Raw genomic sequence first — 27,917 nt, forward strand, 5'->3', positions numbered from 1 at the left:
TCCCCTCTCTTTCTTGCAGAGAGTTTGTCCTTAGTTATGGGTCAAGGACCTTCATAAAGATCCAATAGTGGGGGAGGAAGGAACATTGGGGGGGGGGTTGAATCATAATCAGAAATGAATTCAGTTTGGAGAGCAAATCCGAGGCATGCTTACATGACCTTATGTGCAGGAGCGTCTGGGGGGTGGTATCAAAACAGTCAAGATGTTGGCCATGACCATACAGTTGAAGCCCCACCCCGTTTGATGTGCCTGGTGATGGGTGTGAAAACAGGTGGGTCTCTTCTAGCTTCCCTCTTGACTTTTCATGATCCTGCCCTCGGCAGACACCCTTGGAGAGAAATCAGGCTGCCAAAAATGAATCATAGAAGCCATGATGGTGACGTGATTTCACGGGAAGGGAGGACACAAAATTTTCCGCCTTCACTTTTGAAGGTTCGGGGAGGCAGGAATGGGTGCTGCTGACCTTGACATACTGAGCAAGAATGGACTGATTATCTTTGTATGGGAGACCATTATGAAACCCCAGAGTTGGAGTCTACCCTGGGATGTTGAAGGAACTTTCTTACTGTTGTTCTTGTATGAGTTATTTTGAAAGGCCAGAAGGATTCCTATGTGGCACCTGAGTGAGCAAAGAGCTGCCCTAACTCCCACTTGCTGCCAAGAGATCTGGAAGCCGTTCCAAATATAGTTGCCGTGGATCCGGTTGGATAAAGTTGAGCCATGAAATAAGGAAAGTTGATGATGGTGCAAAGTCGCTGCTATGGTGGCAAAGGAATTGTATTTCAAACCAGCACAGGAAACAAATCAAATGATCTAGATTCTTCCAGCCCCAAGACATCTTTGATTCCTGCATCTGACAAGAATACAATATATTCTCCCAAGATCACAGATCTGTTGCCTGAAGATGCCAAAGATCTTGCATTCAGAACACGTTCCGCAGTTCGCTCAAGCATCGCTTCTCGGTAACCAGACCCATTGTGGTCTTTGCTCTGCTTCTGTTTTATGATCAGATTTCTAGTCCTTGGGTGAACTGTTCCTGATCACGGCAGTCTCAGAAGATGAACGTGGTGGTCGGAGGTCCGTGCTTTGCATAACTTCCTCCTTTCTTGACAAATGACAAAATAAACAGGAAGAATAACAGCTTGGGATCCTTAAATGTCACCTGTGAAACGTGTCATTTCTTGTCACTGCGTCTGTCTGAATCTTGGCGGAAGGGGAAGGTACAGAGCGCAGCGTACCTACTACACAATGTAAAAGTATTGGGACTTAAAGTTTGACTCACAAGCTGTATTTGGCAGGTGAAGAACTCTCCGGTAACAAAATTGGGAAGGTGGTAGGTAGCTAAATAGAATGGATTGATGTTGCAGTAATGCTTAAATCTTCAGGGTGATTTCAGGAGACCTCACTGAACTCTTGGGAGATATCTGAAATCTTGGGAGGTCTTCTGTGGGTGCTCAGATCTGAAGCTTGCAGATGGAGTTGAGGTGGGGGTGGGGGTCTCCTCTGTTTTAAACATTGGTAAGGATCTCAGGGAGTGTTGAGTGTAGTGAGTGAAGAAGCCTGAAAAATGTTGGGTTGCTTTAATGTCTATCAGGCATGGAAGATTCAAAGCTCTTCTTCTACATCATGCAGCCCTTGTGATCAATGTTGGATTGCCCTGCTGGAACAGTGGTGGATCCACCCTGCCAGGGAGAACTTCTCATCCCATAGAAAAGATCGGTAGCCTCTTCCTTCTGGGTCCCTTGATCTCTAGATGCCTGTCTTCTTATCTTAAGCTTTGTAACCTCCCAGAAAGTCTTCTGGGTTACAGGAGTTTTCTGGTAGTTCCTGTCAACAGGAGAACATGGGAACAGGTTTTTGATGGATGTTTATTGCTCTAGGTCTCTGTTGCCCTGAAAATATGTAGGAATCTCTGGCACTGGTTCACCTAGCTCTGTATTATCCATACCAGCTAGTAGTACCCACCAGGAGCTAGAGGAATTGGATCCGGACCTATCTGCTTGTAAAGCAATAAAATGCTCCACTATAGATAGGGAAGGGGAGGCCAGTGACATCACACCTGTCATAACATTGTACAGAGAACACAATCTACAGGAACTGCATCATTTGTACAACGATGCCATGATGCATGTGAAATCATTGTGGCTTCTTAGGGATACCTATGCACGTTGTGGTCTTCCATGTACTTAGGAATGGTGTGTTGCAGTTGCTTCTGCATCCTAGGTTGTACTTAATGTGTTTGTAGAAAAGGCTTGATAGAGAAGCTTAGGTGATAACTCCACTGGAGCCTAGAGGTACATCCAGATTGGAACATGGCTTTTCCCCAATGTAGATTAAAGGAACCCATTTCCTGATTCTTCAGTCCATGCACTTGAGGGGATGAGCCTTATCTTGGGGTCATGCTGCAGGGCACAGATGGCAGGCCTGATCACACAGCTGTTGACAACAAATAACCAGGCTAAAATAATCTTATATACAAGCGTACCAAAAGTCGGCCACCTTGGACCATACTTTATGTAAATTACATTAAATATTTGCATTGGTTGTCATTTTCTTCTAAATACTTTCTTTCTCATTTGACGCATGACTTTTGAACATTCCTAAGTTCGGTAACCTTTTCTCTGAAAAAAATATATTAATTCATACAATGAATAAAACGTATTGTGATTGGCCAGTGGGGCCTGACTTTTGGTACACCCTGTATACAAATCAAACAAGAAGATGGGAACAAAAGTTCCTGTAAAATCATGTTGAGCGTTCCCCACTTCTTTTCTCCCACTCAGGGTCTTGCAGATGAGTTGTGGCTGGCCTTGTGCTTAGACTTCCAGAAAGTCACAAATTAAAGCTCACCTCCTGAAAAACTGATTTCCTTCCTGCCTTTTTTCCCTGAGACAAAGGACTCCCATTTAGGGTCCTTGGAGAGCCAAAATGGCTTTGACAGCCAGGTGGAAATTAGGTTTAGGAGACTTTTCCTATCCCAGCCCATTGGGATCTTCCATCCCTCTGATAGACGTTAAAGCAACCCAATGTTTTTCAGGGTGGGAAAAGGAGATACGCAAGGAAGGAGGACGAGAAAAGGAGCATCACTCACCTGTCTTACACCTGAGCCAGATGGGTCCCAACCTACTTCTGTAGTTCCAAGTTGGGAAGAAAGTGACCATGCAGATGAAGCTCTATCCCTTTTTTTAACGTCTTTCGTGTGACTTTTATGTGTGCCATCTTGACCTTTTTGACTCCCATGTGTTGCATGAGTGACAGAGATAAAAAGGGTGGGGTTTCGATCTGGCAGCTGCCATCCTGGTTTCCTCACCACCACCTCACAGATATTCCGGTCCCAAATAAGAGTGAAAATCTGGGGAGGCTAAAACATTGGACAGATAGAAATATTCCACGTTTTTTCCACGTCTCAAAGGGAGTCATTTTCTCCATCAGCATGCTGTCGGTCACCATTCCTGTGGTGTGATCTTCTCTGACCTGGCGTCCTTCTGACACACTGGATCCCATTCCCTGTAATTCCCAGCTCAGGTGCTGATGAGGGACTGGGCAGTTTGAAGATACCTGGACTCCTTTATTTGTGTTGCCTTTGGATGGGGAAAGTCCTCCTGGCACATTCAGTTTTTTGCCCCAGTCTAGCTAAGGAGATTGGTGGATGGATCATTTTACATGTATTGGATTGAACCTCTCTTGTGCAGCCAGGTGAGAAAATGGACAAGTCCCATAGTGTGGCTTCGATTTTGTTGGCTGTGCTGGCAAAGCCAGCTAGAAGTTGTAATTTAGCAAAGACAGTGGATGGATTTTCTCCCTGACAGTCTGTCCCCAACTTGGTCCTTCAGGTCTCCCAACAGTGGCCCCATTACCACTGCGACTGTGTCCATCCCCCTTGCTGCTGGTCATCCTCTTCTTCTCTTTCCTTCCACCTTTCCCAGCATCAGAGTCTTCTCCGGAGAGTGGGGTCTTTGCATAATGTGTCTGAAGTAGGATAATAAGTCCAACTTTTGCTTCCATAGAGTGTCCTGGGGAAAACTACTGCTTGCATGATTCTGATAGGTGGTCTACACCCAGTGTAGAGAGTAAGGAAAATGATCTTAATGGAGATATGCAGGAACCATTACCTAGGAAAAGGAGTTGAAGCATTTTTTAAGTCCAGAACATCCATATAACATTCAAAAGTGGCTTAGACAGACACCTCTTTAATTCACAGGAGCATAAGTAGGGGAAGGAGGTAGAGCGCAATCAGACTATAGCCAATCTCAATAAAAATAGTTTTAGCCTTCCTACGCACTTGATTTTCTGGTCTGGTCTACCGCATGGGGCTGATGTCTACAGACACATTCCAGCATCAGAAGATCTTTTCCAAGGCCTTCATGGCTGCTCTACGAAGTGCTCATCTGCGGTGTCTTTCTTGACTGCTGGTTCCTTTACTGCTGATCATTGATCCTAAAAGGCAGTGTATGTGTGTGGGCCTTCAAGTCAGTGTTGACTCCTGGCAACTGCCTGGACAAGTCTCTGCAGTTTTCTTGGCAAGATATCAGAAGTGGTTTGCCCTGGCCTCCTCCTTTCTGGGGCCAAGAGAGGGTGACTGGCCCGAGGTCACCCAGCTGGTGTTGTGCCTAGGCAAGAGTAGAACTCCGAGTCTCCTGGTTTCTAGCCTGGTGCCTTCACCACTAGACCAAACTGGCTCTGTAGCATCTCAATATCTACAAAGAAACTGCGTGCTCCAAAAAATTGGAACATTAAGTTGGAGAACATGGCCCTGGGTTGTGAGAGTGGGAAGCAAGCCTTTTTCTCTTGAATGCACAATTGCCCGGATCCAGCTTTCTGCTTCTGATGGCTCTCCTTCAGAATCTCTGCATTGCCCCCACAAGGCAGATGCTTTAAAATACAAGGAATTCATGCAGTGCTCCTTCTGATGTGTAGGGTTGAATGAGCAACACCAAGGAGTGCCCTTGTAACCACAGCAGTATTTTTTTTTCTTCCTGCAGGGGCTGTTCCCTAAGCTGCAGTTGCTCTAGGCCAGGCGGGGGCCCGCAGGGACGTCTGGCGGCCCTTGGGCAGAGGAAAAGTACCCAGCGAGGGCCCGAACGGCTGAACAGGGTTGTCCATGCCGACTGTTTGCGAAGTGGGGAAGCAGGTAAGCTGCTAGTGGTCACTCACGGAGCCAGGATAGCTTTGCAAACCGTTCCCTTTGAGGCATCGACTCATATCAGCCCGGAAAGGGAGAACAGAAATGTTTTTAATTCTAGTTAGTTACTTTATACACGCACAATTAACAAGACAGTCTTTAATCTTAAAGAGAATTTTTTTTTAAAAAAAGTCTAAATTAAAAACACAAATTAAGAAGGAAAAGAAAAGAAAAAAATCTACTTTACATTTTATACTTATCGAGAGTCACTGGTTTACTAATGAAGTCACTGCTAGAATACAAACAGAACAAGATATTGTAAGAGCTGGCAAAATCTCTGCCGTAGTAACACACATTGTTCATCCTTAGTAGAATTAGTAGAAAATATTGCTTTTTCCAAAACAGATCTATCATACATTTCTGACAACCATTCCTTGGCATTAGGAATAATATCACTTTTCCAATTTCTTAATATAATTCGTTTAGTCCTGTCCCCCCCCCCCCCATGTTCAATACCAACAAAATTCCTTATAAACAGTCAAATTCCACAGCTCTGGTATATAATTCCACATTAGGTTCACATCTTTAACATCTAAAGAGGAAGACGTGGATGAGAGCTAAGAGTGTCTGCAAGGAGAGTTCACTGATTATTGCAAGGGGGGTGCTCCAGGCGGCCTCCAGGACCATGCAGTCAAAGCCCCGCCCCTTTTGCATGTAAATTAATTAATGTAAATTACATGCAATGCATGTTAAAAGGGGATGCGTTTGACTGCCTAGTTCCTGATGGCGTCTGGACTTTTTTGAGCCCCTGTTGACGTCTCCGCCCAGAGTTCTTCTATGCTTGCTCTCATTTAAGACTCTTGCAAACTGTCTTGACCAACTTCTTTTCTGAAAAAGATGCATCAGCAGGAGAGGATCAAAACAGAATTCAAGAATGGGAGTATCTGCTGCTGGAACTCATTTCTGTGTTTGTGGACCGAAGTAAAGAAGCCAAGGCTGGCTTGAGTTGAGGTCTTCTCCTGGTGATCTTATGGCAACAGTACAGAAATGATTGATCACTACCTGCTTTCTAGGTTATTTTCAACTTCCTGGACTAACTTACAGCCAGGGATCTCTGAGTGGTCTCTCATCCAATACTAACCTACTTGGCCAGATGCTGATACCTGTTCTACTTTCCATCCTATTGAGCTTGACTGCTGGTGACCCCATAGAAGCCTTTGCATACAGGGCAGAGATGATTCCCCACTATCTTGTCCTAGTGTGTTTTTCAATTTCCAAGTCTACGCTACAGCCATAGGATCTCCTGACGGTCTCCCATCCAAATACCACACCCATTCCTACTTTGCTTTTTCCCCATCAGCCAAATGGCAGGCTTGCCATTTTTTTTTTTTTTTATGCTGTCACGTCCAGATCACACAAAGCTGTGGGCTCCATGGCGTGCATATATTTATTTAGTTGGTTTGATTTATCAGCTGTTCTATTCAACCAACCTCACAGGGCTATTATGATAGAGAAAAATCCGAGGAAGGAGCGATAGATAAACTTACTTCAACCCAGCTGTGTAAAGGGAAGAATGCTAACTTCCATGGAAAGTCAATGGGGGGTAGTGGGGATCCCTGGGGGGCTTTGGACCAGTCACTCTCCTTCAGCCCAACCTACCTTGCAAGGTGGTTGTTGGGGAAAATTGGAGGATGGAGTACTGCATTTGGCAAGTTGATTTCCTGGAGGAAAGGTAGGATGTTGTTTCTCAACCTCGGCAGCTTTAAGATGTGTGGACTTCAACTCCCAGAATTCCCCAGCCAGCAAAGCTGGCTGGGGAATTCTGGGAGTTGAAGTCCACGCATCTTAAAGTTGCCAAGGTTGAGAAACACTGGCCTAGAGAACAGTTCCTGCCTATCTCCATCAAGGCCCTCTTCCTGCCTCTCTACGGATGTAAATCGAACCAATGGGCAAATATTCTTTGCAGGGCCTCACAGGGAGTTTGCTGGCCCAGATGCCTTGTTGCTCACCCTCTCTGTTCTGCTTCTTCCCTTTCTAGTACCCAGAGCCACAGTACCCGGACAGACCCCTTCCAATGTCCCAGCATGAGACTTCTCCGACAGCACTGCGGAGGGCCAGCAACAACCGACGGGCCAACCCCTGCTGCCTGTGTTGGTGCTGCTGTTGCAGCTGCTCGTGGTAGGTGCCTGCAAGGATGCAGCTGGGAGGTTTCGGCTCTTCCCCGGGAGCTATTCTGCTGCGTCTGCACACGTGCGTGTGCACACGCACGTTTTCACGACTCCGCACGCCTTGCCAGCGATTCGGAAATACACTAGCACTTTCCTTCTCCGATGTTATTAAAGCAGCCGGATCTTTTTGCCGACGCCCACGGGAGCCTGAAACCAAAATGCTGCTGCTTTGAGGAGCTGTCTCTTTAACGATAATGTCACTCCTGAAAGCAGCTGCATTTCTCACCCCACCAGCCCAGGTGGGCCAACCTTGCAAGGCGTCGTCCCGCTTTAAGGAAGAGCAGAGAAGTGTTGCATTCATGGGAGGCACGAAGCGCTTTTCACAGTTCATTTGCAAGGCATGCTCAGCCTTAATGCGCACGAGCTGATAAATGTTCCCAAGAAAGCAGGCATCTTTCACAAAGATTCCGTGATAAATGGCCTGGCCAGATGAACTCCCTTACGGTCAAAAGATCCCAGGGTTCTTTGACCAGAAATGTTTTTAAAGAGAAATATTCGGTCGCGTCACTAAGCTCGCAGCACCGGGCTATGAAACTCCCTGTTTACATTCAGGAGACACAGTGTATTTTTTAAGACCTGTCCAAGGAGAAAACGTTCAGTTACTTTAAGAAGGTGCCTCCCTTCCAGATCCAAACACTTCACAACTCTCATGAGCCAATCAGAAGCAAACAGTTGCTGGATGAGACCCCAATACTCATCATGCGCAGCGCAAAAGACGAGCTGCAAGGAACCTCTCTTGGTTTAGCCTCTGCCTGGTACTTGCCATGAAAAGAAAGTGATTCTGTTCTTCTGTGGTAACAAGTTTCCCTTTCCTCCTGTGTCATCCACCACTCAAGCCGGCCCGGAGTTTAAACTGTGTTTATTCCTAGAGGCTGCCTGGGAGCATTTAACAAAGCGAGTCTAAACCCCATTTGGAACAGATGGTTTCTCCTATTTGTACTTCGCAGAGCGCATCCCGTTCTCTCTGGCTCGGAGCGCGCATGCCTGGGTCTAGGTATTTTAAATTTAGAGCATTCCCTACTGATTCATTTGCTCACAGGCTCTTCTAAGAAATGCCATTATTTCCTAGCTTAATGTGCCCTTAATACCGTCTCTGTCCCTTGCTTTCAAGTCTGTTCCACATACAGAATACAGTGGTACCTCGGTTCACGAACTTAATTCGTTCCGCGACTCTGGTCGCGACCCGAATTGGTCGCGACCCGAATCAAATTTTCCCATAAGGTTCAATGTAAATACGGTTAATCCGTTCTGACCCCTCCGAATTTGGTCGCCAAGCGATTTTGGTCGTGACCTGAATCAAATTTTCCCATAAGGTTCAATATAAATACGGTTAATCCGTTCTGAATCATATGTGGGTTTTTTTTAAACCACAAAAATATGACACAAAGTACAGTACAAAGAGAGAGAACGCTAACCTTGCTTGAGGCGTGGAGGACAGGAAGGCGGGTGGGGAGGCGGTTATTGCTTGGAGGGAGAGTCCCCCTCCCTACAGGAAGCCACGACCACGTGTCACGGCAGGGAAAATGGCCGCGGATCCTGTTTGTCACCCGATGCGGAGTTCGCGAACAGAAGCAGAATTTTGCAAACGGTGCTGTTCGTGACCCGAATTGGTTGTGAACAGAAGCGTTCGTGACCCGAGGTACCACTGTATTCATAAATAGTGAGAATTTTTCTGTAACACAAGAATGCTAGATTGCAGTTCTCTGCAACTGTAACTGGAGTGAGCTGCCAGGAGCTCTAATTTACCAAAATTGACAGGGCCAGAGATTGTCCAACCCTGGTGTAAAGGAAAACAGTTCACCCAACCTGTTCAACCTGGTTACAGAAGTCATCCATTTCTGGGGTCGCAGTGTCTCTTCAGTCGTCACTAACCAAACAGACTGGATTTGCCCACCCTGCTGAACCACCCACAATTAACCAAGGTTAAAACAAATCAAAGTTTAGCATGTTGTAAAAATGCAGGTGTTTGGTTTTTCTCTGTGTGGGCTAAGGATATTGTGTGGACGCAGCCAGAGCGCTGCAGGGCACTGATAAATGAGGGAAATGCAGTGGAAGAAAATGGAGCTGGAGTTTCAGTGGTTGAAACACTTCCTTTGAACACAAAGGACTGCAGATTCTGTTCCTCTTAACATGGTTTCAGGCAGCAGAAGTTGGGAGAGGTTTTTGAGATTCTGGACAGCTGCCTTAACTAAGTCACTTTTCACCAGGCCTCTCTTTTGTTCCCAAATGATAGGGTGGGAAGTTTATGGCATTTCAACACTTCCATGGGCAACTGCAGGGAGGCTGCAGATCAAGCGATGTCACACCCAGCCTAACGTCACCGCACAGACAACTTCCCGTGCTCATGGCATCCTCACGCAAGCAGTGCAAGTCATGACGTGACTTAGTACAGCTGACCTGACGTGTAACATCTGCCAGATGATGTCATGGCATCTTGGTGTCTTCTACCCCTCCCAAGGTTCTCATTGCACGCTAGAGGAACTTTGGAATTTTCTGCAATAAGGATTAAGGTTTCTGAGCACAAGTGTGTTGGAGGGAGATCAAAACTCAATCCAGAACTTTGGAGGTTAGGCCTGGCCCATCTGAACATCAAATGGGGCTTGCTCTGTTTTTTCACTCATCTCTGGTCCCCTGGTTGATTGGGGATTTCCAGTCCCAACATTCCCAACCAACAGGGCTTCAAGGAAGATGGCCATTCAGAAGACTCCACAGGATCCAACTCTTGTCAAAAAAATGGAACCTGCTAATCCCACCTCTTTTGCATGTCTTTATGATGTCATAATGCATGCCCAAAAGGGGCGGGGCTTGCAGCTTTTCTCATTTCCCCCCCTTGAAGGCATACACCCCACAGATGTTTCTGCTGCTGCGCACACTGTTGGCAAATGCCTTTAACCCAGGTCTGCTCCCATTCCACTTAAAGACAGTGGGAGAGGGATTTTAAAATAAGAGGATATCAAGTTTGGAGACCACGTGCTGCCTTCACTCATTCTTCTCCCAGGCATTTTCCTTCCTTCCAGACAAGTTCTGATCAGGCTTCCCATTTTTTTAAGTGGTTTTAGAAGGCCCAATAAAAGCATCTCCTCTCTGATTTTATGAAGAAAGCAGCTAAGACGCACATCAGTCTGAACCGGGAGAATACTGGAGATGTTGGTGCAGAAAGCTAAAAATGTGCATAGCCTTTAGGAGAAGAGGCGAGGAAAGCAATGCAATTTTCAAGCTTCTCAATCCTTCTGCTTCTCGCTTCTGATCGTGATGCTGCCCTGGCCCATGAATCACAGGAGTGGCTTTTGTTTGCGAGCAAAACAGAAGTGACCACTGGGTGACTACATCCCACTCCACGTTTAACCAAGTCCATCAAAAGACCCAGTGGAATTGCGTTAATGCAACAGGCTTTTTAGCCTTCGTTAGCTTCTTTGTGGCTTTAGGATATTACGTCAGCCCAGCCTAACTCTGGTTTAATGGATTATACAACTGCCCTCCCATGGGGTAATTCACTAACCAGGGTCAGTGTGTGGTGTGAACCTGGCCGGTGATTCAGTGAGCCCCCGTTGACAAAACGCCAAGCTCAAAAGTTGTGGAAGCAAAAAGGGGAAGAACGGCAAGCCAGCTCACGACTCTGATGGCCCCCTCAGATGCTTTGCAGAAAATCCCGCCATCAGCCATCCTAGCCAGCTTGCCTATTAAGACCTCTGGCAGCCCTTTGCCCTCCCTGTGTGAATTCATTTTTGAATTTTTTTTTCCTTGCCTCATCATTAGAGGCCATCCCGACTTGTGCCAAGCAATCAGGGTGTTTTCTCCTTTTCTGTCGGAGATTTTGGCAGTGGTGAGACAGTTCCCTGGGTTCTTTGGAGAAAGTCGTGATGGTTAAGCTGGGTGAAATGAGTGGTTGAAGACAAGCCCGCTCTGCCACCTCTGGTTTTTGGGTTTTTTTATGGAGGGGCACAAGGAAAGTCTGCCATGCCCTCTCTCAGGCCCATTTCAAGCAAGCTGAAAATTTGCAGAGAAAGAAGGAAAGGTGCAAGTTTTATGAACCTCGACGTTTCATGATCCTGGTGACTCCCTGCACATGTATTTATTTATTTACTCAGTTTATTAACTGCCCATCTCCCTTTATCCAAGTGACAAGGTTAAAAAACAATCAGTAAATACATTAAAAAGGATAAACAATATTAAAAAACCAAGCAAAACAGAAAATATTAGACAAAGGGACATTAAAAATAATGGAGCCATCTCACTAGATCGCCCATCTCCTGGGATCCCCCAGCCTGTTGACACAACCAGGTCTTGAGGGTCTTCCCAATGTTCATATTATTTTTCATATGCTCATAATATGTTCACATTATTTTACAGCATTCATATTATTTTCTTGGCACCTGTACAGAAATGGTTTCCTTCTGCTCTCTTCCAGGATTTTTTTCCAGCTCCTAGTCTAGCCTACAGTCCCAACCAAGTACTAACCAGGCCGGCCCTGCTTAGCTTCCAGGCCATGATGAGCTGCTAAAGCCAATGCTGAGACTTAAAGTTCCTGACCAGTTGCTGGCTGAGTAGTCCGAGTTGGCAGTGCAGAGGGACTGTTCCCCTTTTTCTAGCATTTTAACTTCTGCTTCTTCTTCTGCTTCCTGCTGTTTAAATGTTGAGGGAACACTGACATCTGTTGGCCAGATCACATCAAACTCAAAATTCAGGCAGTGGGTTACATCACTGTTTTTCAAACTTGGCCACTTTAAGGTGGGTGGACCACAACTCCCAGCATTCCCCAGCCAGCATGGGGAATTATGTAACCCTAGGTTACATAAACTTAAGGCAGGTCTTTGGAGATAACGGATTAACTCAGTAACCAGGCTGGATGTAGCTACTGAGGTTTCAAAAAGGTTCCATCTGTGTTTGGTTGAATATGAGAAAATATAATGTGCGGTTCCAAGGAGAGCGATCTGCTCAGCCAAATATGGGTTGAAATGTCTTTCAAATCTCGCTGCTCAAACAGGAAGATCTGAAATCATGGGTGAGATGGGCATATTGGAGAAGACCTTGTGCACTGCCTCATTTCAAGCCAGTGTTTTCCAAACTTGGCCACATTAAGATGGGTGGACTTCAACTCCCAGAATTCCCCAGCCAGCCATGCTGGCTGGGGGATTCTGGAAGTTGAAGTCCACACACCTTAAAGCAGCCAAGGTTGAGAAACACTGCGTAAGAACATAAGGCATAATTAAATGAGGTTCCATTGAAGTCCACGCATCTTCAAGTCGCCAAGGTTGAGGAACCCTCTTTAAATTGTGTGTAGGTGCCTTTGAGCCAGTCTTGACTCCTAGTGACTGCCTGGATGAGTCAATCAAATCAAACCTTTCTTAGCAAGGTTTTTTTGGAAGTGGTATGCCCTGGCTTCCTTCCTAGGGCTGAGAGAGAGGGCCTGGCCCAAGGTCACCCAGCTGGCTTTATGCCCAAGGCAGGACTAGAACTCAGAGTTTCCCATTTTCTAGCCTGGTGCCTTCACCACTACACCAGACTGGCTCTCTTGAATGCTTTAAAAGATGACCATAATTTATAAAGCCATGGTGTTTGATTCCGATGATTACGAACTCTTGTCTCATCCCATCTTCTCTTTTCTTTGCACTGTTAGGAATGAGGATCGGGAGCGAGTCTGGAGGACATCACGAGACACCAAATTGGAGACCTTTCCAAACTGTGAATCCTGGTGAGTTACCTTTTGGTAGCACTTGAGAAGCGTTTCTGCTTGGCTGGTTGCATTCACACCATGCGCTTGACCTGGCTGCCCACTGGCTGCGTTCACACAACACACTTAACTAGGTCAGTTGAAGATCTGGCAGATGTGTTTGCACAACATGCTAAGCTTTTACTGCATCTTGACTTCGTGAATCACCCAGAGTTGTTGGGAGTTGGGCGGTCTACAAATAAAAAATAAAGCTTGGTTGGTTTGAATCAGGGTTAGGGTTATGCTGCGTGAACCCAGCCTGTTTGGTCGGTTGAAGTGTATTGTACAAACTCAGAAAAACTAGGTTTATTCAGTAAGAGATTAGGCATATTGCATGAACACAGCCATCATTTTGGTCTGCACAATACTTGGAAGTGTAAACTAACCAACAGAGTAGGTCTGCATAGCATGCAAAGCCTAGCCCAGATTAAGTTGTGTGAAGGCAGATGCACAAAATCCTCTATGAATCTAATCAAGTGTGTTATGTAGCCATCACTTGCACACTGTATAAAGTACTGTTTATACCAGTGTTTCTCAAACTTGGCAACATTGCTGGCTGGGGAATTCTGGGAGTTGAACTCCACACATCTTAAAGTTGCCAAGTTTGAGAAACACTAGTTTATACAGGTAGTTCTTGCTTAATGACCACAATCGAGACTGGAATTTAGTCACATGATGATTTGTGGTCATTAAGCAAATCATCATGTGACTGGATCCAATTTTACAACCTTTTTTTGTGGTGGTCTTTAAGCGAATCACATGGTTGTTAAGCAAATTACATGGTTGTTAAGTGGATCACACAGTTCCCCACTGATTTTGCTTGCTGGAAGCCAGTTGGGAAGGTCACAAATGGCGATCATGTGACCCCAGGATGCTGCAACTATCATAAGTGTGAGCTGATAAGTGCCCGGATCGCGATTACGTGACCACGGGGATGCTACAACGGTTGTAAGTGCAAGGACTGGTCATGGTTTTTAGCTTTAGTAACCTCGAATAGTCACTAAACAAACAGTCATTAAGCAAGGACTACCTGTACCAACCTTCCCCAGGATTGGGGAAGAAAGGGCAGAGCTTTTTCACTAGTAGCCTCCATATAATTCTCTCCTAGAAAGAATTATAATAGTACAATTATAATAGTAATTATTATAGTATATTATAGTATAGTATAAGAATTATAATAGTATAATTCTCTCCTAGAGAGATCCAAGTTGTTGGCACTGGAGAAGCTAGGAAATGGCCATTCTTCACCAGTGAACATTTGGGGAGTTAATTTTAGTTTTCTGCAATTCCACTGAGGTTGCCTGGATTTTTATAGTTAAATTTATTTTTATGACAGTTATATAGTTTGAGGAGCGTTTTATTGGATGTTTTGATGGATTGATCTTTTATGTTGTTAGCTGCCCAGAGGACTCCTTTGGACCTGTGTGGAAGAGAAATCAATCCCATAAATAAAAGATATATTCTACACTCGAGACCTAACCCAAGAGATGCGCTTTCGAAACTAAAGTGACTAAATTTCATCTACTTGAAATAAACAGAACTTCAAAGTACAAGGAGTCCCCAGGTTAAGAACATCCGGTTTACGGATGACCCATAGTTAAGAACGGAGCCTATTGTAGCAAAATTCGAGTTAAATACACAATGATTCGAGTTAAACACACAATGGTTCGAGTTAAATACACAATACTACTTATACAGTATTATACAATAATACTATTCCGCCTTACGTACAAATTCGACTTAAGGTCAGATCTTGGGAACAGAACTCATTCTTAAACTGGGGACTCCCTGTACTTGACTTGGATCTACTTAAGGGAGGAAATTAAGGGTGGAATTAGAAAGTAGTACTTTAATAACTTCTCTCCCCTGTTCATGCTCCAAAAAAGAATGCATGCTGAACTTTTGGAAGACAAAAGCCAATGCTGAAGACAGTCATGGAAGGGAGAAACAGGGCAGTGGGTTTTTTACTTGTTAGATACACTTCCTTATTTCACTGTATGATGGGAGTTTGTTATTGCTAAAAGCTAAGGAGATATTATTTCTAGGGGTGTGCAATAGTAGGATGCAAAATGGGCCAAGGTACATTAGAATTGACAACCTTGCTGTGGTCACATGGGGTCCAGAAAATACATGTATAACTTAAGGAAGGAGCAACAGAGCAGTAATATGCAATTGAACTATCACCATCTGTCTAACACCTCCTGAACTCAAAAGTGTTTCCATGAGCCTACATGCTACCATGCAAAGCCAGGGAAAAGCATGGCTTCCTTGATGTCAGCCTTGCGAGGTAGTCCAGACAAGAGGCACACCCAGAAGTACTAGCTCTAACTTTATTGTAAGGTGACATTAACAGAATCTTGCAAGTCTGAGAGTAACTCTCTCCCCCCTCACCTTTACAGTTCAGAAAACTAGGAAGGGACCCTTCTGAGATGTTTGCCAGGCCCCCATTCCTTCTTTGGGTTCAGCTGCCTCTTATCTGACTGTTGCCTCGTCTGTGGCTCTTCCTCCTGTCTCCCAAGGTCATTCCCACATACTTTTACACTTAAGGAGCTGCCCACAGGTCTAGTGAGGTGCTCACAGTAGATCTAAGCACTGCACACACCTGATTATTTCTTTACCTCCACTGCAAATTTTGATTTTGCTCTGATTTCCCTTTTGTGAAAGGTTATGGGAATAAACACTACTTCTTCCCACCAGATTTGGACGTGGTTGATTATGCAAGCCATGTTCTAGGTGCAAAAGATCTCAGGTTTCTTCTTTTACGAAGGATTTTAGAAAGCAAGAAACTTTCTACCACCTGTGAAAAGCTGGAAGGTACTCAGCTAATGCCAGATGACGCTTGGTTCTAAAACTCTGAAATCTGGTTTAAAATCTGTGTTTTTAGCTTTGTTAGGTTTTTGGTGGCTTGGGGTGCTGTGTCCCTGACACTATAGAGATCAAAATAAGATCAGCAGTGTTTCTCAATCTTGGCAACTTGAAGATGTGTGGACTTCAACTCCCAGAATTCCCCAGCCAGCCTGCTGGCTGGGGAATTCTGGGAGTGAAGTCCACACGTTTTCAAGCTGCCAAGGTTGAGAAACACTGCTGTACAGATTGTGTAAGAATTACTGAGATCTCACTCCAGGAACTCATCTCCTCCTCCTCCTCTTCTTCCCACTGTGATTCATTCTGCATTGCTTTGGTTCTGCTGGATCATGGCCCCTGTGGCTTCAGCACCAAACCTACCACTGAAGAAGTCAAGGGCTGGTCCCAGTCGTTTGACAAGTTGATGAAAAACCCAGCTGGCAGGAACGTGTTTCGGGAATTCTTACGGACTGAATACAGCGAGGAAAACATGCTCTTTTGGTTAGCTTGCGAGGAACTCAAAAGCGAGTGCAACAAACATGCCATCGATGAGAAAGCGCGGATGATCTATGAAGATTACATCTCGATCCTTTCTCCCAAGGAGGTATTTCCTTTCATATTTCATTCCAAAATGTTTCAGGGCAATTTCAGATACCAATTTTAATTCAACAGGTAATCGGTAGGCATCAGGCCCCTTCCCCTTAGTCTCCACTTGCAGCCTGGAAACTTTTCCAGGGTTTTCCCACTCAACCTGAAGAACAAACTCCCCCATGTTTGATAGTATGATTATTTATTAATTTATAAATACATTTATAATTTACATTTTCAGTCGATGTAAAGCTAAATCGGTTTATCTGAATGCACCTGTTTGCTTTTCAATCCTATGTCCCCAACGGTATAAATTGTTTAATCAAATAAATGTTTAAAAACCTGCAACGGATGCAAAAAACCAGGCTGAACATTTCAGCCGGTGCCCCTTCTTGTGATGTCACATTAGGAGCAAGTCCTGCATGGCCCCAGAAGATGTTTGAGCTAATCCGCAATGCTGTCTACAGGGAAGAGAATAAGACCGCCTCCCCAAATATAGCACCCTCCAGATCTCTTGGCAGACCATTGTCAAGAACCCTACCCGGTAGGACTGTGAGGGCAAGAAAGCAAGGTTGCTTCTCCTTCCCCTAGTTCATGTCAAGAGAAAGGAGCAATAGCACTCCCATAGGGGACCTGGTTTCCTGAAGGTGTCCAGCACATGGTTACTTCCCTGAATGGTAGAACATTGAATGGTGGAGCCCAAGTACTTTGGACTTTAGATGGGACAAGTCCAGTATTAGAATATCCCATCAATGTGTAGTACGAAAGTCATAAACCAGCCTTCCCTAACCAGGGTACCCTCCAGATGTGTCAAGGAATTTAGAGATGGCTTTGGGGAAGGTCTCAGCAAGACATTAAGGAGGGAAGGAAGGGGCAAACTGTTAAGGAAGGATTTGGGGAAGAGATTACCTAGTCCAGAGATAGAAGGAAGCATGAGGAAGACACTCCAAGTAAGCCCCCTTTGATTTTGTTTAGTATAGACAGAAAGAAAGATGGAGAGGCTTTCAAGATGGATGTCAGCCCTTCAAGTGGGCCAGGTGAAAAAACTTACATTGCAGGGAATGCTACTTTATTGTTGTAGGGCAGTGTTTCTCAACCTCAGCAATTTGAAGATGTGTGGACTTCAACTCCCAGAATTCCCCAGCCAGCCTGCTGGCTGGGGAATTCTAGGAGTTGAAGTCCACACATCTTCATGTTGCTGAGGTTGAGAAACACTGCTGTAGAGTTTTCATGGACAGTTTAGGCCAGTGTTTTTCAAACTTGACAACTTTAAGATGTGTGGACTTCAACTCCCAAAATTCCCCAGCCAGCCATGCTGAAGTCCACACATCTTAAAGTTGTCAAGTTTGAAAAACACCTAGTATGAAAACAAGGTATCTGAAATGAATGGAGATTAAGCCACCAGCCATAGTTCATAGAGGACCTGTTTTGCATTCATACAGGGTTGGAGAAACTCTCCCCTGAAACATTGGAAGTCGTTGCCCCTCATTGTGGACAGTTTGTGGATAGGTAGACCAGGGTTCTCCGTGAAAGCCTTTGTTCTTTGCTTCTGCTTCAGGGGATCTGTTTGCAGAGCATCTTACAAAGGCCTCCCTTTCCTCCACTTGATTGACGTTCCACCAAAATAGCCTCTCTTTCTTCTTGTGCTTTGCCCACCGTCCTTGCTCAGGTCAGTCTGGACTCCCGTGTTCGTGAAGGCATCAACCGCAAGATGCAGGAGCCATCCTCACATACCTTTGACGATGCGCAGCTACAGATTTACACGCTTATGCACAGAGACTCTTACCCCCGTTTTCTGAACTCTGCCATATACAAAGCACTGCTCCAGAGCGTCTCTCGGTCATCTTCGGAGTCTTAAGCCCTTCCAGTATCATCAACGGAGGTACCAAATAGGAAATGAAGGATGTCCTTTCCTAGAGCAGGTGTTATTTTTTTTCTTCTTCTTTAAAAAAGAGATCTCCCAAATGAGCTTACAGAACAAATAGACTGAAGATGTAACCCAGCTGACTACAGACAACAGTCCAGTTGCTGGAAAGTTCACTCCACATAAGCCTGCCTGGTTTTCTTCATTCAGAAAAGGGCCCATGCCAGCCACTGTCACAGAACTTCAAACTCAGGCTTCTACTTTTATTACGGAATCAGAGTTGGCAACCAGCATCTGGCTGACCACACAAGAGATCGAGAATACAGAATGGAGCAACTAACCAGCAAAGATTGGGATGAAGACATCAGGGACAACAATGGCAGAAGAAGACAGGCCAAAGTCCACATTTCCTGAATGTTGATTTCTCTTTGATGTGTTTCTCATTCTCCCCATGTTTATGAAGAATTATTTCCATGGTGTTCTTGTAGACACAAAGAACTCAGATGGTTCAAGTGGAAACTGCAGTTAGGTCAGTTTAATGGGATTAAGAAAAGTTCAGATTTTACAAAAGTATGTGCACGTTTTCTGCATCTCAAACACTTTCCGTTCACAGGCAACATTTATTCTAGGTAGGCTCCTCTCACCTCAGATTTGAGAAGAAGCAGATGAGCTCTTCAAGGGACAGATAGGATAGCTGATAAATGGCTCTGCCATAGAAGCTCTGCAGGAAAACCAACGTGAAAATTGATAGGTCCTAAAGATCTCCCCAACATTGTAGGCCACATTTCCCTTGCATCTCTGATGCACGTGGACTACAAAGACTCAAGAGGTCTTCAGTGACAAAGAGGGTTCTTGAGCCTGTCATGCTCTGGATTTCAGATTGAATTCCAGTTTCTTCCTTTTTCAAAAGCCAAAGGGCTGTTCTGCAGATGGGATTGTGGGTCTACCAAGCTTCCTCTGGGAACAAGGATTAATGCCCTGCCACTAGGCACAATGAAGCAGCCCCAATCTGGAGCAGCTGCTCTATTGTGCCTAAGACTCATAGCTCTCTGGAATGGTTTGCTGGTTTGGCTGCCCTCAGTGCCTTCTACCTACTGTGGTAGCAATGGCATCTATCTTCACAAGCAGCCACTGTAGCCCTTTTACAACAAATTGCTCTGAAGAATCAGAGTGATGTCTTTAAGGAAGGTGCCCACTGATGACCAGAGGATGGGTTACAGCTATCTTGTGACTAGAGAACAGGAGCATGGGAAAGCGCACCCAAGAGAAATGACAAGTCTTCCATCTCAAGAAGTGGGTTGTCCTCCTGATTTGGGTAGGCTGATCTCTGAGTTGCCCTTCTCAGAAGCAGAACTGGATGGAACAGCTGGCCTCTTATTGCAGCACTATTCTGTCAGCCTTGTAGAAGTAATAGGATGATCTTACGTAGGTTCTCTAGTTGCCACTGGGCAGTAGTCCAAGATGAGATCTTCTTCATTCATTTGATGTTATTTTATAATCTGCTGATGGGATTCCTGGAAGCATCTCTTTGGTCACTCTAGGAAACAAGATCCTGGCCTAGGTGGACCTTTGGCCTGATTGAGCAACCCTTTCCTTAAATGATCTGCCAGGGTGGAATGGAGTGATCCAGATATGCCCATCTCAGAAACAGAGCAACCTTTTATCCTACCAACTCACTGGAGAAGTGTGGATCCTCTTCACTGGGGTCCATTCTTACCCACAATGCCAAAAATGATGAAACGTGTTGTGACATCACAATGCAAGTCCATAAAGGGGTGGAGTTGGGGCTACGATGCATGTTTCATCCCTTCTCCGGTGGAAACCTATGACCTTTGGCAGCATTCAGCACTTGGTAGCTTCCATAAGTCTTGGATAGCAGTTCCAGATGACCAGAAGTTCTACAGTACTCACTGCCAGTGCCAGCAGATTGGGAGGGTGATGGGTTGCAGAATATAACCCTAAGGATCCAGGAAAAGATGGCCTGAGAACACGTTGCTGAGTAGCTGAATCTGAGGGGAAATCTCTAGCATCCAGGGCCATTACACTCCACTCTAGGTATAGTTTTGATTCCTTTAAAAGCTCTACCCTGTCTGTATGGTCTCTCCCAATCATATTTGTTCCAGCAATAGGCAAAGCTGTTGTCTTCTAACACGATGGGAGATCTGCCCTGGATGGAACAAACTCCACTTTATTCTGCCTGTGTAGTTACTCAAAATAAGTTCTCACCCAAACCATGTTACTTCTCAGCCATTGTCCACTGGACCAACGCTGTATGAATCCCTTCGCTCTGAATATGCATTGGATTTTTCTGTCTCATCTTCTATCAAAGATGTGGCATCCCCTCTCTTTTCATAATTAGAAATGCTTCTCTGTTGTCTTGTTTTGGGTGCTGAAATGGTAGTGGATGCTAAGAACAGGACAAGTTTTAGGGTTTGTGTTCCTTTGCTCAGGAGAGAGGGACCCCAAATCATCTCTGCCCCCTATTGCATTTTCCTAAAGAGATGTCTGTGAGTTGTAGAAAGTAGTTTTCCAAAAACTGGTCACCAAAATAGATTTTTATTGGCCTGCCCAGTAAAGACCTTTCTCTGACTCATTCTTGTCACTGCAGAAACACGTGAGTTTTGTGGCCAGTAAGATAGATTCTTTGTCTGATGTCTTTTAATCACCTTTCCCATGTTCCTATAATTTGGAAAACAGCCTTGGAATTACATAAGGACGTGTTTCTTTTCCATCCATTTCACATCATAGTCCAATTCAGAGGACATGCATCCACATGGCTGAGTTCAAAAACATATTCTTTGTGACTTGTGGGAACTCTCTTCCACCAGAAGAAATAAAGGGCCAATTGAGTAAATCGAAAGCATTTTTTTTTTTACATCTACAAAGAAGATAGGAATATCAACAGGCATGCTGTAAAATGGGATTTTTTTCAAACTGGGTTCCGTAAAATCCTCCGTAAGGACTTGAAGGGGTTCCACAGGACTAAGAAACTCTTTGCAAGGGACTTAAGCATTAAAAAAAAAAAAACACTGAACACACTCAGCCATCAGGTTTCTGCCTTGATGCTGCAGATTTCCATAGCAATTTCTTCTAAAGCAGAGAAGGGTGGGGCTCATCAGCTAACATTCAGAAGCCCCACCTCTCTTAATTAGGGATTCTGGGAATTTTTAAGATAAAACAGGTTCTGTAGCCTGAAAAAGTTTGAAAACCCCTGCTCTAGAACACAGTTTCTCAACCTTGGCAACTTTAAGATGTGTAGAGGTCAGCTTCCAGAATTCCACTGGGATGGTGGGGAATAGAGCAGTTTATGGATACTTCCCGCAGTATTAATTTTCACAATTCAGTCATATGTCATAGACTACATGGAATACATGGATTAAAGCTGACACACCCATAAGGCAGTGCATAATTTTACAAGCTGGGTTCACGTGATGTTATGATTTAAGTTCTGTTGACTTAACAGAAGTTCAACAAGTTCTGTTGACTCTGTTGGCTTGGTTGGCATGCCATGCTAAGTCATAAAAATGGTTTACAAATGGCTGTCTTGGTTCGCACACCTTGCTAAGCCAAAAATAAACCATCATGACTTAGATGAATTTTTAAAAAATGGTTGGAAGGGTAAATAGATAATTACGGAAGAACAACCATGGCTGGTTAGCTAGAATGGGAAAATCCAACACCACAGTTCAGTTGCAAGTTCCAGCTTTGATCACCATTGGGTTGACGTTCATGGCCCTTAATGGTAGACTTCAGTCTTCCATGTATAAATATAGATTTGAAACCACTTCTGGGTTAGGATAGTAGAGCATGTAGATCTGTAGCAGACAGCCTTCAGGATTTCGGAGCGCAATTGTCATGAGACACACATCTACCTGCGGTGGCTGCCCTTGTGACTCTTGTTTATGGGGTGTGGCTGCTGTCAAGTCATGTCTCATGAGTAGCAAAGTCAAGATGAAGAGAGGCAAAACAGGTAAGATTGTGTCATTTAATGGCCTTCCTGCCCAACGTGGAGATAACCTTCTGGAGCTCTTTCCTGTCCTGTTTACCCACTCTAAATAATTTGATGGCGTTGCCCAACTGCTAACAGCTCATCCGTAAGTTCAGAACATTTATGACAAAAAGAACTGGTTCCAGTAGAGACATGGAAATCCTCTCATTTACATTCCTCCATTATGAGAACTGCCCATTTCCACTGTTTTCTTCAACCAGTCCATAAAATGTTCTGCCCTCTTATTCCACAGCTACTAAATTCGCCCTGGAGCCTTTGGTGAGGGACTTGATTAAAGCTTTTTTTTTTTATTCAAGAGAATATTGAACCACATCACCCCACTTATGTTCTTTCTGACACCCTTAAAGGTTAGTGAGTCCACTTTGGACTTTGCAGCTGTGAGCCAGGCAGACTTCTGTGACATTAGTTAGTTTTGCCTCCAATAAACTGAGACAAGCTGGAATGGATTTTTCAACTCACACCCATGACTGGAAGCACCGCAATTTTTTTTCCTGAATGTTGACTACCAAGAGATAAGTTGTTCACTGCTTACTGATGTTGATAAACAATGATCTAGCCAAATGTTGTATTTAGTTTAAGCATCAATTTTGGCCTGTCAGCAAAAATAGATCCCCCAAGGGCACTTTACAAAGATAAATATTTTCCTTCAAATTATAATCCAAACACAGAAGGAAAAGAAGTTGAGATGCAGGAATTCAAAAGCCAACCTAGATTCTCAGCTACAAAGTCCTTGCCAGTGTTCCTTCTTGGCAGGAAAACAAAAGCCATGTGCTTCAGGAGATGGTCATTTTCTGTGGGTCGCTGGTGCAAGAGTCTACACCGTTCTTCAGAGGCAGAGTTTAATTTTGTTGACGAGCTGCTTCTAACGGTTTACATTCTCATCTCAAGCAAAGAGAAAACAGAACTTGGAGGTCCAAAGGATAACCCAGCAAAAATAATTCCGCTTAAAAAGTCATGTTTGCAGCCTTGGAGCTTTGGATCTCCTTATGAGCTGGGACAGACAGTACATAATTAATTGGTACACAAATAGTGGCTAAATTTGAACCTACCCTTGGATGTCAATTCCTGCCTTCCCCATCTTTACTTGGGGCTGCTGATGACTTGGAGGACCAAAGGCTCTCCACCTGTTTATGGAAATCACTGCCATAAGATGTAGCCACATACTTTGGTTTTGAAATGTCTCAAGGCCCAGAGAATTGATTTATCTCAGGTTATTGAATTTATGGTGGCTAAATAGGTGCTCAGGCGGTACTAAATGCTGAAGATCTGTTTGCAAGTTGTCCTGAGGCAGCTGGCTGGCCTTTTTTGGGAAGGCGCTGGACTAGAGAGGAACCCTTCCTCCTGTTATTTCTAATGACTGTACTGTGATACATTTCTAAAGGGATTTCAATACAGAGAACCCTGCTCTTGGTGGCATGCAGCAAATTACTATATTCCCTGGTATCTGCATTTTTTTAAAAGACACACTGCCTTTCCAAGCACAGATCTCCTTGAACATGGAATGTTTGAATTCAAATTATTGATTGAAAAAAGCTTCCTATTCCTTTAAAATGAAAACACTGTTTGGTACAGGATCTTAGTTGCAAAACCTTTGGGATCCTTTTCAATTCCTATCCCATAATCCCACCACCACCGCCACCACCATACATGTGTTTTTGAAATAATGCTGGATAACAGCACTGAATAATTAGCTGAATGTATCAAGTTTCCTTCCCCACCTTGAATTGCTCCAGTAAGAATGAAAATGCTTTGGGATACAGTAAATATATTTATTTTTGTAAAATATAAAACAGTGAACTTGAGAGTGGATCTGCAGACTCAAATGCTAGATTTGCCATATTTAGCATTTTCTCAAGTTGGCACAGAGACAAAATAGCTGTGGAATCTGGCCACATATGCACCCAGTAGGGGCCCCAGTGATTTATGTGCTGAGATTGTGATGTCAAATCCTTTCCTCTCTAAATATTGGACCCACCTTTCCTTCTGCAAAAATGTCAGCAGCCTTCTTTTTTATTAAAACACACACACGCACGCACACACTTTTCCACTCAAACAAATGAACTCCACTGTAGTTTTGAGTTGAAGGTTATCTTGGAAAGAATGACAAAGAAAATGTTTTTCTGGTGTATTTTCAATGGCTTTTTATTTTGCCACTGAAACTTGAGGCAAAGGGATGTTTGAATATATAGCCCAAGCTTGGTAAATTATTGGTTTGAGTGTTTCCTTCTGCCCAACCAGAGATTCTATAAAATCAATCCTACATCTCAAGCTTCTTTACAATTATTACTGATAGATAAAGCCCAATCCTGTTTTATTTCAGGCTTTCATTTAAGACAGAATGATGCTTGGTTTGGCTAACAGTCAGAAAGTCCATGCTACACATATGGGGGAGGGGAGCGCACACATACACACTTGGATCTTGAGAAAATCCTGTTCTCTTCACTCCTTTAACAGGCAGGATGTGGCTCATTCACATAGGATATTAACTAGATTACTGAGTTAACTTATTTGCTGGGTCCCTATAATACATTAACCAAGGATTAACCAAACAGTCTGCATGGGAACAACAGTCTAAGCCCAAAAAATATAACCAAGGTTAACATTAACCAAGTTAGTTGATGGCGTAAATTCTCAGTCTTCATTTAACGTAGTCAAGTATATTGGGTGAAGGTAGCCACGTGGTTTCCCTTTTTCTCCAGATGGTTTGATCTTCCACTTCTGTCAACTCTTGGAGAAGGGATTCTGCTACCCCCAAACTGCTATATTCACAAACCAGCTGGGCCAAGAAGCCAGACAAAATATTCCAGAAGATACTTGAGGAAACATTTACTTTAGCCCTCTTCATACATTCCTCACAACATCTGATGGCTTAAAACAGTATTTTTCCAAACTTGGCCACGTTAAGATGGGTGGACTTCAACTCTCATGGCTGGCTGGGGAATTCTGGGAGTTGAAGTCCACCATCTTAACGTGGCCAAGTTTGGAAAACACTGGCTTGAAATGAGGCAGTGCACAAGGTCTTTTCCAATATGCCCATCTCACCCATGATTTCAGATCTTCCTGTTTGAGCAGCGAGATTTGAAAGACATTTCAACCCATATTCTGCTGAGCATATCGCTCTCCTTGGAACTGCACTTATATTTTCTCATATTCAACTGAACACAGATGGAACCCTTTTCGAAACCTCAGTGGCTACATCCAGCCTGGTTACTGAGTTAATCCGTTATCTGTGTTTACATAGTACAGTGAGACGTAAGCTTACTCTAAGGTTGGGGTTGGCCAACAGATTAAGGTCTACAGACAAAGACCAGTTGTGGGACCGACACGCACACAGAATGACTTGCTGGTCGGACATACTTTTGCCATCCACGTGGCCTGGCATTGGGCAAGACCTATATCAATCTATACTTTTATTAAAGTTTTTAATTTTTTAAATTTAGATTAATAATTTCCCCTTTTCTAGTTCCTGAATTTCTGACGCAAGGTGAGCTGCTGAGCCTTTAAGTCGCTTGGGGAAGCATGCTGTGTGACATGGCAAGGTCTGACCTAGGTCGTTGTCCAGACACATGTGCCAATAGAAGACTGGGGAACAACAGACATGGTTCTGCTTTCCCCCCAGATTTAAATTTGTTTGAAGGTTTGAAGTTTGCAATGGCTCTGCGGGTGCACTGCATCAAAAGCAGATGGCTTTGTTCTTCAGGTAGGAATTTTATTATTTTGCATTTGCAACTGTACACGGAACATACAAAATCAAAAGAAAAACGAGAGAGGGCCAGATCACTAGATGACGCAGCAAAGGCAGAGATACAATCCAAGCTACTCTAGGTTAACCGTCTTTCCAAAAAAGGGGTCTTCTGCCTCCATGAATTGAGCCTCTTCTCTAGACCCACTGCATGCTTTCATTTTCCTGGCAAGCTTAGCTACATTAGCTGACTGGAGGGGAAGGTCTAAACAGTGTTTCTCAAACTTGGCAACTTTAAGACAGGTGGACTTCAACTCCCAGAATTCCCCATTCCACCTGCCTTAAAGTTCCCAAAGTTGAGAAACACTGGTCTAAAATCTTGTACTGCAGGTCTTTTCTGGGACCTTGCACAGGAGTTAGATACCACCAGCCTAAGCAAACGTCTGCCTTTCCCCTTCAGCTATGAAATACCAAAGCAGGACCTCAGACCCACCGGGACTCTTCCTTTTACAAACTCCAATATTTCTGTGCTAGTAGTACCTGCACCTACAGGCTACAGAGATACCTGTGCATGCAGGCCAAATCACTCCCCTAAGTTTGCTCTCTTTTCACATGCATGTGTATACACACAAAGCAGAGACTCATCCTGTATGGGAAATGGAAACTGCTGTGCAGATGCAATTAGAAGAGGGCAGTTGTAGTCCTAGTACGTACAAAGAACGCAGGAAGGTTAGGGATTTCACACAGAGCAGTCAAAAGGAATGCTAACCAAATTCTCTCCACTTTACACACGGCAATTCCCAACATTCTTTGGACAGAGTGGAAGCTTCAAACTTACAAGGCAGCTGAAAGAGAGCAGGAAAATAATCTCTGCTTTTTTTCCTCAACCCAATTGCCAAGAGCCTGGTTAGATTAAAGCTATCCTCCCAGAGGCTCTTCCTCAGTGAGTTTTGCATTTTACTTTCCCTCCCAGCCTCATTTTCTTTTGAAGCACATGCCTTTCATCTCTTGACAACAGCGACCCGCTTTTCGGAGAGGTTCTGTTTCACAACCCAGACACGTGACATCTATCCCATATATTTAAACTGATTTGAAAATCATTTCACCGTGTTTCCTGTTCTTTCCAGCCCCAAAACAAAATGAAACAGGATGAGCTATACTTCAGTAAAGGGGCTGAGAGGTCTTGACCAAGAATCCTCACATCCCCACGCCACTATGGAGTGGCTTCCACTCTGTAGTACAGGCAGGTTTGTGCAGAGAAAGCTAAAATGTCATCCTGCAAAACACAACGGGGCCTTTGCCTGCCTCGGTACTAGGGAGTTGGGTTAATACTCATTTTAGCTTTTGAGAGTCACGCCGGGAGCCAAGGAAAGTCACAAGAAGCTTCTGTACACTTTGAGGCTCAAAACCAGACACCTGGCCGTTTAAAAGAAAAGAAACGAGAACAAAGAATGCTTAATACTGTTCCACACTCTCACAATACTGACTAGGATGAGAAATTCCAAAGCTGGCTGGTCCGCGTGAACTTTCCATCAAGTGCCATCCCAGCCTCCGTTCCTAGCCACTGCTACTTCCCACAGGTGTGCAGACAGCAGGGCCCTCCTCACCTGGGTGATGTACAGAGCACAAAGCAAACTTGGCGACAAAACAGTACAAAATCTGCTGGCGGTACTACAGGAGTACAGGGCAGAGCTCCGACCCCGAATCGGTTGCGGCTGCTCCCCTCGGAGACGTTTCAGCAGAACTGTAAGAGGTTGATGGGATTTAGAGACATAAACCATTTCTCAAAAGCCTTTTCTGCTGAAGTGGGAATGAGAACTCAGTATACCCACAGATGCACGAAGAAGGTGTGTGTGTGTGTTTTTCCCCT

At 44.3% G+C, this 27,917-nt stretch overlaps 2 protein-coding genes across 8 annotated transcripts in view; one reads left to right on the top strand and one right to left on the bottom strand.

Annotated features, from left to right (window-relative positions):
- RGS19 (regulator of G protein signaling 19) overlaps nt 1-23,626 on the top strand; it is a 58,570-nt gene extending 34,944 nt beyond the window's left edge. For both annotated transcript variants that reach the window (XM_088154416.1, XM_025170620.2), the window contains exons 2-6: nt 4,983-5,131; nt 7,161-7,300; nt 12,968-13,042; nt 16,274-16,508; nt 18,162-23,626. In XM_088154416.1, coding sequence (XP_088010542.1) covers nt 5,102-5,131; nt 7,161-7,300; nt 12,968-13,042; nt 16,274-16,508; nt 18,162-18,350 — 669 coding nt within the window. In that variant the 5' untranslated portion in view covers nt 4,983-5,101 and the 3' untranslated portion in view covers nt 18,351-23,626. The remainder of the gene's footprint in view (nt 1-4,982; nt 5,132-7,160; nt 7,301-12,967; nt 13,043-16,273; nt 16,509-18,161) is intronic.
- Nucleotides 11,435-27,917, bottom strand: part of TCEA2 (transcription elongation factor A2) — a 38,690-nt gene continuing 22,207 nt past the window's right edge. For 5 of the 6 annotated variants that reach the window (XM_088154410.1, XM_088154415.1, XM_088154414.1 and 2 more), the window contains one exon: nt 11,435-13,253. In XM_088154410.1, the coding sequence (XP_088010536.1) occupies nt 13,194-13,253 (60 nt within the window). In that variant the 3' untranslated portion in view covers nt 11,435-13,193. Of the gene's footprint in view, nt 13,254-24,167; nt 27,792-27,917 lie in introns of those variants that run through there. The other variant, XM_088154411.1, reaches the window with a different exon arrangement.

The sequence above is a fragment of the Python bivittatus genome, unplaced genomic scaffold, assembly GCF_059951505.1.
Source record: "Python bivittatus isolate LINGU-HERP-01145 unplaced genomic scaffold, Pbiv_v1 ctg000700_np1212, whole genome shotgun sequence".
Taxonomy (NCBI): Eukaryota; Metazoa; Chordata; class Lepidosauria; order Squamata; family Pythonidae; genus Python; species Python bivittatus.